Source organism: Pseudorasbora parva, chromosome 7 (genome assembly GCF_024679245.1).
Source record: "Pseudorasbora parva isolate DD20220531a chromosome 7, ASM2467924v1, whole genome shotgun sequence".
NCBI classification, from domain to species: domain Eukaryota; kingdom Metazoa; phylum Chordata; class Actinopteri; order Cypriniformes; family Gobionidae; genus Pseudorasbora; species Pseudorasbora parva.
In genome coordinates, this window is record NC_090178.1 from 23,397,591 (window position 1) to 23,409,195 (window position 11,605).

At 36.3% G+C, this 11,605-nt stretch overlaps 1 protein-coding gene across 1 annotated transcript; it reads right to left on the minus strand.

The window, feature by feature from the left end:
• Positions 1-465: 465 nt before the first annotated feature.
• fbxo32 (F-box protein 32) lies at positions 466-6,861 on the minus strand. The gene is made up of 9 exons (XM_067448684.1): positions 6,566-6,861; positions 5,879-5,988; positions 5,740-5,789; positions 5,558-5,650; positions 3,504-3,597; positions 2,696-2,880; positions 2,339-2,521; positions 1,419-1,562; positions 466-1,302 (listed from the first exon to the last, which is right to left on the minus strand). The coding sequence occupies exons 1-9, from the start codon at positions 6,685-6,687 to the stop codon at positions 1,213-1,215; spliced, it is 1,071 nt and encodes a 356-aa protein (XP_067304785.1). The 5' UTR covers positions 6,688-6,861; the 3' UTR covers positions 466-1,212.
• Positions 6,862-11,605: the final 4,744 nt, after the last annotated feature.

Genomic DNA, 11,605 nt, shown 5'->3' on the forward strand with positions numbered 1-11,605 from the left:
TACTATTTTTTTTGTGTTGTGTATTTATTTGAATGCTTATTCATGGAGAGAGATATATGCAAAGTGGCTACAGATTTCCTGAATTAAGGGTTAGTAGGGTAAATTATGTCGTTACAGCAAATTATACTGCATAAAATTGGCTAATGATATTTATATGACCCATAGAAGAGCACTATATAGTTTAATGAGCTCTTAATGTTAAAATATTAATAATTCAATAAAGCTAAATTAAAAATGATTGATACATTTTTAGTGCAGAATTGTTTAGTGCTTTATGTAATGCAGTCATCTTGAAACAGTAGCTAGCTTTAAGTAAATTCAAGAACACAATATTATAAATAAAATATTTGCAGACCATATCTAGTTGTTAGCAAACCAATCATCACCAAACATATTCAACAAAATAACATCACTTGTACACAAGATGTGTCTGTCTTTCAAAAAAACAAAGCCAAAGTTGATGAATTATCGGAAATCTATAAATATTTTATTCATGGATTCCCATATAAATCTGAATTAATATTCAGAAAGAACAATATGCAAAAGAATAAATATCTTTTAAATTTGCTTTTGACCTCAATAAGGCACCTTGGATGAGTTTATCCTTCAGAACAGCTTACAGTATACTCGTGTATTTATTGTTTAGAAAAACAAGCATGTTTAAATTGCAAACCACTGAAAATATCAAATGTATAAAAGTGAAAAAAAAGGTACTTAGAAAAAGTATTGCACACCAATGTTAAGGCCATTTTGGTAAACATTCCCATTTCATGCACTCGCTAAAGCACCAGTAATGCTATCTGAAATTCAAACAATAAATGTTTGTGTTGCCAAAAATCAATTCTATATTACATTCACAGAAGAAACCAGGGCATCCTGACAGGGCAAGGCCAGGACAAGGGCAACTTTATGCATGTAGGATAATTTTAAATATCCTTTTTCTAATCCTCAATGTAACTTTTCTTTTGAGTAAACAAGATCCATGCTAAATAAATATAAATAAATCCTTTATAAATAAATGGAGCGCATTTTCCCCAACACAGCTTTTCAGTTTCTCATCTTACATATTTTGAGTCCATTCAGTTTCCAAACTTGTCCACAAAACATTATGACACTTGCTTCTAATGCAACTTATTCTTTTCTCTACCTCAAGTCATCCAGGAATCCTTTGCACTATTGACACTATGTACATGGCAGCAATGCAGCACCCCCCTAGAATTTAAAAAGGTTTATGAAACCCTGTGGAGACACGGGCTTGCAGCAGCTCTCTGGGTTATTGGCAGTGCAAGGATGGTCGGTATCCTGAAATGAACAGAAAATAAATAAAATTGTTATTGCCACAAAAGCACCAAAAATGGAAAATTGAGGTTGATATATTTTCAAATAAAATGTTAAAAGCTAGAAATGAATCTAGTTACCTTCCAGAACAGGATGTGGCAATGTGTGCAGAACTGTAATGTGTCACTGTACTGTTCCTTGTGAGGGTAGCATCGGCACAACTTAAAGTACATCTTTTTCCATTCCAATTGTCCTTTATCTGACACCATTAGGCGCTTGCGGATCTGTAAAGGACATAGCAAATGACTTCAAACAAATATAGTGTTTGTCAGGTAATAGAATTCATGAGCAGACATAATATATAAACAATCACATAAGTATGCAAGACTCATTTGTTAGTTCACCCAAAAATGAAAAATAGTGTCCTTAATTACTTCACCCTCATGTTGTTCCAAGCCTGTAAGACATTCATCTTTGAAACACAAATGAAGAGATTTTAAATAAAATTGACCACAGATGTCTGTCCCTCCGTTGATAGTCTACACAACTACCACTTTGTCACTTCAAAAAGTTCATAAAGAGTTTGTTAAACTAATACATATGAATAGAGCGGTTTAGTCAAAATTCTCAGAAACGCAATCACTTTGTGATGAACAGATTGCATTTTAGGCTTTTATTCACATATAAACATTGATCAGTGAACATAAAAAGAAGCTCAACTGAACCTACTTAATGTGTGAAAACAAACCTCAGGGGCTCTTGTGGAAACATTGCTGAAACAATGCAATCAAATCTCTTCAGAACATTAGACTAAACTTCTCAATTCATATAGATTAGTTTTATGCTCTCTGTATGAACTTTTCAGGGTCAAAGAGGTAGTTATGTAGACTGTCAATGGGAAAGGAGTGACTGAAATCTCTCAAATTTCATTAAAAGATCTTCAATTGTGTTTCGAAGATGAATGAAAGCCTTAAAGGTTTGGAACAACAAGAGGGTGAGCAATGACAGAATTTTCATTTGTGGCTGAACTATTCCTTTGTAGCATGTGACAAACATGTACCTGTCTGTCTGTGAAATGATACTGGCAAAGTTTCTTCCACAACAGCCGATCTTCTGCCAGCACATTCAGGTCAGGGCATACTTGACCCAAGCTAACCAGATCTCTTCCGTCTGAAAGACGGTGCATGATGTTAAGCTGTAAGCTAGTCGGTAGATCAAGGAATGTCATCCCTGTGTTTGTAGGCTGGATAAATAAAAAGAAGAAGAAAGTCAATGTTTACCTTCAGGATCTGAACAATCTCAAGGGATTTTTTTGCCAAGTTAAACAATATAAAATATGTTCTGTATGCCATCCCTTTAACTGGAATACAAAAATAAATGTTTTCCTTTGCTATATATCTGGAGCTTTTACACTCACCCTGTTGATCTGAATGTTGTCAAGCTGCTGTTGCCACTGTAGTATGTTCTCCATGCGGTATACCCAGATGTTGATGTTGCCCACTAGGACAGACTTGCCCATGTCCTGCACCAGACTGCACAACGACGCATATAGTGTCTGCAGCAGTTCTTTAATCGGTCGAACATTTTGCTGATCCTCAAGAACTGAGAAAGAGCGCAAATGTTTAGTTAGCAACTAAAAGTTCAAGGACGCACAACTACATGAGGGTGACAGGATCTGGTGTGTGTTACAGGATACTTTAAGCTCATGCCAGATGCTTTCATAACACACATATCAATAGAATACCTTTCATTTATGATTAGAAAAATTACATATACAGTTATATCCAAAACTGAGGAGTAAAGAAAGTGACAGGTAAAGTAATAAAGTGGTTTGGGTATGACACAGCTTACAAGTGAGCAATTTAGTTTCTCATAACAACTTGGACCTTTGTTTAGCAGAGATGACATTTGCTTTACAATATGGCTGAGATTTCTGTTTGCTCTCTCCAGTGCAGGCAATTATAACTTTCCATTCAGCTATGCCCTATAATGACCAAGCCCACCAAACTAATTTTGTTGTAAAAGATTGCAGACAACAGAATAAACAGCTATACAGATTTTGCCTAATTTTTATCTCTTATTAACCACAAGAGAATTTCAGTACAAGCCTTTGGGTAAATAATCAGAGACTTTGCAAACATGTAAACAAACATTGTTGATGTTTGACAATGGCTAATCGGTTTACAAATGAGATGGTGACTATGCATATTAGCAAGAAAGCTTACCTTTCTGCACAACCCTCTCCAGAATGTTCATGTAGTTTTTCTGTGCCACTCCACTCAGCGAAGGAAGTTGGGATTTGGCGATCAGCTCCAGCAGCTGAAATGTTAGACATAAATTTGAGAGGTCAGACACGGAGACTGTGTGTTCCAGCATTACTTACAGACTGTTATATTCCACTCTCTTCAGCCTTGGCAAAAACAAAGGGCTCTTAAATGGGATGTTCTCTCCCCTCACACAAGAACTCTGGCTGCTATCTATGTCTGTTTCAACAGTGTTGTTGTTTTGCAGTTCAGACAAAAGCAGGTAATCATCCCTTCAATTTTACAATAACCGTTTGTGCAGCTTATATGCACGCATTTTAACAAGAGTAGATTTCCAACACTGAAAATGAATACCAAGTTCATTTTCAAAAGTTAGGACAGCCAAGAGCAGATAGTGAGAGCAGAGATGTGATCTCAAAAAGCTGTTTTGTGGCATGACTGGCATGTAATATCAGCACAATCCACATCATGGAGCAATACTGACCCTCACTCAACCCAGCAACGTGAGCATTGTCATTCTCCCCCCTCCCCTACAGCAAGCCTCTGATGAAAGATGTTCCAAGTACCTTCATGTGGAGCATGAAAGGTAGGGGGTCTTTCTATTTTAATATATTTTAAAATGGTAATTTATTCCTGTGATGACAAAGCTGAATTTTCAGCAGCTTCAGTGTCACACGATCCTGCGGAAATCATTCTAATACGCTGATGTGCTGCTCAAGAAACATTTTTTAATATTATCAATGATAATTTTTTCCAGGATTCTTTGATGAATAAGAAGTTTTAAAGAAAGACATTTATTTGAAATATAAAACTTTAGTAACATTGGACATGTCTTTACTGTCACTTTTAATCAATTTAATGCACCCTTGCTAAATAAAAGTAGCAATTTCTTTGGGGGGAAAAAGGCACTTCACAAATTGCAATGTTTTGAATGCTAGTGTATGCATACAAAAACTGACTTGTGAAATATTGTTGATGTCAGTTAACCAGCTTGGTTTGTTAAAAAAATAATTAAATACAGAACCAAGACATGCAAAAGCTGTTTGTATTACATGGTTATGATTATAAAAGATAAATTAATTCTGATAAAGGGCAGTGATATGACATACTATGATATTTCGAGGCAAGCAGCCTTTATAGATCTGTTTTTCCATCCCTACTAAACCTGATCTCTGTAACTGAGCTCTAATGCAACTCCAGCACTAGGCCACACAACCAAGAGAATCTGCAAGATAAACCTGACACTACTGTGTCTCAACAGTGCCTGTAAATGTCAAGAAAAAAAAAAATGATGCACTCAAGTGAATTTTAGTGACCTTAGCTAGAAAGTTCAAGTAAACAACTTGATCCTGATCCTGTTTACCTGTCTTTTGAAGTGATCGCAAGGATTCATGACCCAATTTGCCAGCACCTTAAGCTCATCATAGCTGACTCTATACCACAGTGGAGTCAAGTGATCGGATCAGAATTCAGGGTCACAATGCAGACAGATAGAGAGAAGGGCCTGTGAGGGGGAGGGGGGGTTAATGGCCACCTAAGTCACTTGACTTTCCGTTCCAGTTTCATAAGCTTTCAACCTCAGCTGTCTGTTAGGACACTGTGTTACAGTGACCTCAACATCACACCGACCTGTGTTTATCTGCTCTTAGCCGATGACCTTTGCTTTCATCATTGGAACAAGTAGACGGAATCAAGAAGAATGCCCAGTCAAAAGTGACCTTAAATCAGAGGAGTAATGGCTAACTTGAATTAAAAGGCTGCTTCTTGATTTTCCATTATAAGAAACACTAACAACAAACTCACACAGATACGTATACAGAAGCAAAAACATGGTCCCTGTGCATTTGCTATGAAACTGCCCCAGAGGCCCTCTTGTCTGGTGTGCGATGATAAGAATGAAGACAGTAGCAGATACCCAGAACCCAAGACTTGTTAACCCTTTCTTCTTCAGAGACTGAGCCTGGCTATTGTCACCGTTTGTTTGCCCTGCCACAAAAAAATGGGCGGAAACTCACCCTTACGACATAATTGAATCGCCTGGTGTCTTTGATGGCGCTGCAGAAATCCAAGCGATTAAATGCTTCTCCAAGAGTACAATATCCATGACGCTGTGGGAGATAAAATAAAAGTTGGTTGACTACTTATTTACACAGAAGCCTATTCTATCTAAATGCAGGAGATGAACACCAGGCCTTACCTCTTTGGTGCTTCCTTTGTGGACATAAATCCATTTGTCTTTGTGAAAATCTGCAATGAAGAAATGAATCAAGATTTTCACAGTAACAATTACTCGTTGCACTTTTTTATATTTACAAAGATACAGCGATGAAGCTTACAAGGAATTTTTGTGTTGTTGTTAAGCAAGTCCTTCTTTCGCTTCTTTGCAGCCACATCATAATTAATGCTGAGGATCAAATTCTCCTTGTCATGTTCTTCCTTGCAGTAACTGGAAGCAGAGTGAAGATGTCAACCCACATGCTGTTTTCATATTTTAGCACCGTCATGGGGAATTATACAACATATGGCCACTATCAATATGCAAATATGTAGGCCCTAAACCCAATCATTTTCTGTAACTAGAGGAACAGTTTTAGAAACAGTAAATAGTTCCAGCATATGACCTGTTGTATTATTAGAAAGGTGATTAACAGATGATGAGTAAACACAAAGGCATGTTTACAACAGCTATAGCCTAGTACTTGTCTCCATCTATAACGGAACTTAAATGATTTGTAATCGCCTTTTTTAATGCATTTACGCACACTTAAAATAAAATATTAAAATATGCTATATAAAACATTCATACAAAAATGTCGTTTTTTTTATAGGCCTACAGCTTAAACCATAAAGCGATCTGACTTGGATCAATAATTTTCCGATGAATAAGAAAGGCTTCTGTTTATCAAGTTGACGCAGGCTGCGTCGAACTAGGCAATTTGTTTATGATGCTATAGTGATGGTGAACAACTGAAAATATCAGGTCAAAAACTTAACATGTACATTTTGAATCATTAAACACTGACCTCTTGCGTTCTGAAACATTGTTATCCGTCTCGTTCTCATCTTTCGTCGTTTTTTTCCAGCCGTCCTCTGTTTTCACCCAGCTTTGACCAGGAGACCGCCAGTCTTGTCCAAGAAACGGCATTGTCAAGACTCGAAAACCAGCGATAACGAATGAAAACTTGTTAGTGTTAAACTTGAGAAGTTGTTTAAAGTGCTTTTCTCGCGTGTTGGCTGCTATATTAAATAAAGCTGTGAACGCGTCTCTGATGATAAAAGTGCGCAGCTGTATTTATATTGTCAGGAGGAGAATCCGGAAACGTTCCTGGCCCCGCCCCCTTTGGACTGCGTTCTCCAGCACGTGGCTTTGTTTATCATCTGCCTTAATATTGCAAAACCTCGCTAGAAACATAATCACACATAGAGTTCAGTAGCCTACGCTACAGGATCATCTTTCCTCATGCGCTTATTAAATGTCAGACATAAACAGGAAATGCAATTGAATAGTTGGTGATGAGCCTACGATTTCTTATTTTCTTGAGTTAGGCTATCTTGTGAAACAACAAGAAACTGACGTGAGCTAATAGACAGCTGACTTCTCTGTATATTTCCGCTGATGAGTAAGATCACAACATTATAGCTACAGTTATATATAAGCCTACATTTAGCCTAAATTAAAGAAAATTGTGAGATTGTGGGTCAAGAGGAGAGAAGAATTAGTTAAGGTGTGTTGAATTAGGCGTACATTTCCTCCTAATCATGATATTCAGACTTGTGACTATAAAGAAGTGGGTCAAGCCAAGGCTGGTTATCCATTATGGAAAAGATCGAATATATTTTAGCTTATTACTAAACTTAAAAGTAACATGATCAGAGTGCAACCAACCTCCTATTAAGATAACACCATTTTTGTAAAATGAAACTGGAAGAGAACGACACTTCACACCATGATAAGAAAATATAATCTTTGTGAAGTTGATTTCATCAATAGCTATTCACTTTTGTTTGGTAATGAGTTGCATACTGAGCCAGAAATGTGACCCAGCTGCCCTACATTATGAAGTAATGAGAGCTGATGGAAATGAGAAACTAGCAGCTTCCTTTTATCATTTAATCTCTTTAAGTCACACACAAGAGTTTCTCTGTGTTGATTGTTTGCTTTTAGACAGTTTAGTTCTTATCAGCTGAAAATGGTTGTGTAGACCAAAAGATTTTTAGAAGGTGTATATTGAGAGTGCTTTACACTTCCTTGTAGCAAAACTACACTTTATTGTAATTACCATGCAGACACTCTGGTTTCATTTTACACCGAGATGTATATTAACATGAGACATGAATGACACCTAAATAAATAAATAAATATATCAAAACCAGTGTTGGGGAAAGTTCCTTTTAAAAGTAATGGATTACAAATATTGTTACCCCTTTAAAAAAGTAACTAATTGTTACCTTTCGTGGAAAGTAATGCGATGCGTTACTTTTGCGTTACAAAAAATGTATCAAATGACAATTACACTCTTACTTCACCAATAAAAAAATGTGATGTTTAAATCATATGGCTGAATTATATCATCAAAGGTCAGCATTAAAGACAAAGTTTATTTGTGTTTAACATTTAATGTTAATTATTGCAGATTGGCGTAATATTCTGAATTTGCATTTCACTGTTTTGATTCATTTCTATGAATACTGAATCTGTTTTGAGCAAGTCTGTAGTCTGTAACTACAATAACCATCATGTTCACACCACACACAACACCTCTCAACAAGAGAGGAAATGAGAGGTGTCAGTCAATAAATGGAAAAAAGTAACTTGTGTTACTTATTTGAAAAGGTAACTCAGATATTTTGTTGTAAATTTAAAAGTAATCCGTTACTTTACTAATTAATTGAAAAAAGTAATTGGATTACATTACTTAAGTTACTTGTAATGTGTTACCCCAACACTGGTCAACACTATAAAAGGTATGCAAACTGATGGATATCTGGCTAAATGTTGTGCTTATTAATGTTTTCTAATTTCTAGTATGGAGATCAGATGCCATGGACAGTGTCAGCGTGAGCACCCTAACTGGTTTGCGGCAATGCAGCTCCATACGCAACAAACTACAGGGCACTGTGTATACTGACACCTTTCTATCAGAACCAGAATTAACTTCTTGAGCAATTTGAGCTATGGTAGCTCGACTGTTTAATCGGACCACGAGGGCCAGCCTTCGCTTCCCAAGGGCATAAATGAGCCTTGGCCATCCGTGACCCTGTCGCCGGGTCACCACTGCTCCTTCCTTGGACCATTTTTGATAGAAATTGAGCAGTGCAGACTGGGAACATCCCACAAGAGCTGCAGTTTTGGAAATGCTCTGACCCAGTCCTCAAGCCTTCACAATTTGTCTATGGTCAAACTCACTCAAATCTTTAAGCTTGCCCATTTTCCCTGCTTCTAACACATCAACTTTGAGGACAAAATGTTTACTCGCTGCCTAATATATCCCACCTACTAACAAGTGCCGTGATGAAGAAATAATCAGTGTTATTCACTTCATAATGTTGCCTGATCGGTATATATATTACATTTCCTACAACATATATATTCCATACAATATATATATATATATATATATATATATATATATATATATATATATATATATATATATATATATATATATATATATATATAAATGATTTTTTGCAGTATACTATTTCTGTAATGTTTTACTAGACCAGCATTTGGAGGCAGAAATGAGTTTGTGTGTATTTTTACAGAGTGGGAGTTGAAATCAAAACATAGAAAATGCATTCCTTGCAATAGTTAAAGGGTTACTTCAGCGATTAGCATATGGCCTTGTATCAGTAGAAACCCTGGAGTATATTCAATATAAAGGGCAGCGAAGCATTCTGGGAATTGTAGTCTTTCATCCCCATGAGACAAAAAAACATTTTCTGTCTTTTCTCAGTCTAGAAGGCACTAAATTCAAAAATAATTTCACATTTCTACTACATTGATTCATCTTCCCAGCACTGAAGTACCCCTTTAAATGCTCGTTTGAGATTCAACATGCACAATGTTACATAGTCTAGGTCAAATCTGATCACCTCACATTTAGGAAACATGAACAATCACAACAGTGTTAGCCTTTATTTATATAGCACTTAATACAATACAGATTGTTTTAAAGATTGTTTTCAATACAAATTGAAGCAGATTTGCAGTGATAACAGGAAAATGATTCAATAATATAAACAGTTCCTTCGATTGTAAAGAAACTCGTTAATAAAATAGTTTCATTTAGGCAGATATCCAGCATAAATTATGTTATACTGTAGTCTAAACTTTGTTAAAAGATGTTTGAAATGTTTTAGTAACATTTTGGAGTGAGACCCATTCCAAAGGTTTAACTGCACATCAGGAAGGCATTTGCTTCAGTTGCGAGGCAAATACATTCAGCAACGTGACATTTGTTCCTCTCCGAAAATATCTTTTCCCAAGCCATGCTCACTGTTTCGCTCTCAGCTCAGGGACAAGCGCTATGAGGGGATTTCCTAGAGATGGCTAGATGACAATCATATAATTCCATTTTATGATTTAAAGTTAAAAAAAGCTTAACATTTCTTGGTTGAACAAAAGCAAAACAAGTAAACAAAAAGGGATTAAATGTAAAACGTTCATGTAGCTAATGAAGTAAATGGAAATGTCTAGAACTGTTTTTGCTTTGTGTTCATGTTGGTGAAAGTGGCACATGATCACATACACTATCGCTTGCTCACTAACACACCTGCTGCTGTTGCTCTTACACCAATTTCATCATTCCCTCATGTGAAATGTTTCAGTTTACATCCAGGACCAACCCAACCTGTGCCAGCCACATGATTCTGGCGGTGTAAAGTTCCCCCTTGTTTGTTTCCCAAAATAACATCAGATCACCTATATGACTCCCAAGAACATAATCCCATCATCTCCGACCTTAAAGAACAAGCTACAGCACGCAATGTTCAGATATGAACGAGCCTGAGGTAGCATAATGCAAACCCCAAACAGCACATGTAGTACTGTAGATGTCATTGGGTAATCGTAACATGTCAATGAGTCAACAGAACATGATTATTGCCTAATACAATATATATACATATATATATATATATATATATATATATATATGTGTGTGTGTGTGTGTGTGTGTGTGTGTGTGTGTGTGTGTGTGTGTGTGTGTGTGTGTGTGTGTGTGTGTGTGTGTGTGTGTGTGTGTGTGTGTGTGTGTGTGTGTGTGTGTGTAATAAAAGCGCACAGTCAAACTTAACGTCACTTAGGCTCGTATAAGCTTGTTAACATTAACATAATGTTAATGCTAGTTGATAAAGTGAATGGTATTATAACTGTGGTATTATACCACATCACAGCATTCACAATACAGTAGCAAATCTGTTAATGGCTTATCAAAGTCTTTTTAGCAAGTCACCGTTTCATGTCTGGGCATGCCGACACCTGTTGCAGTCCAACTGAGAGTGACAGGAAGACATGTGAGACACAGACAGGGCAATAACACATATCCAGATTCCAGACACACATTTCTCTCACTCATCTGCTGCCTTACGTCCTTACCTCCTGTGGCATGTCATATGATGAGTTTAATTTCTTATGATCTATGTAGGATGATGAATAGGGTACATACAAATATGATTTTAAAATGCATTTAAAGGGTTACTTCAGCGATTTAGCTAATGGCTTTGTGTCAGTAGAAACCCGGGAGTAAATTCGAATGATTGGATATACCAGAGACAATGATGACTACAGCCAGTACACTGTACAATGTTTTGTTGGTTTAACTTAAAAAAGTAAGTAACCTGGTCGCCTTAAAATTTTGAGGAAAGGAAATCAGTTTAATAGAAACTCAAAATATTGTATCTAAACCACATAAACAATGTGATAAATCATAAAAATAGCACAATTTGGCTGCGTCATCACAAATAAAAAACAATTACCAAATATGTTTACAAAATATTTGAATAATATTTGAATAAAGGTTGTCGATTCTCAAAAATGTTTGTTGTAGTAACTCAAATTT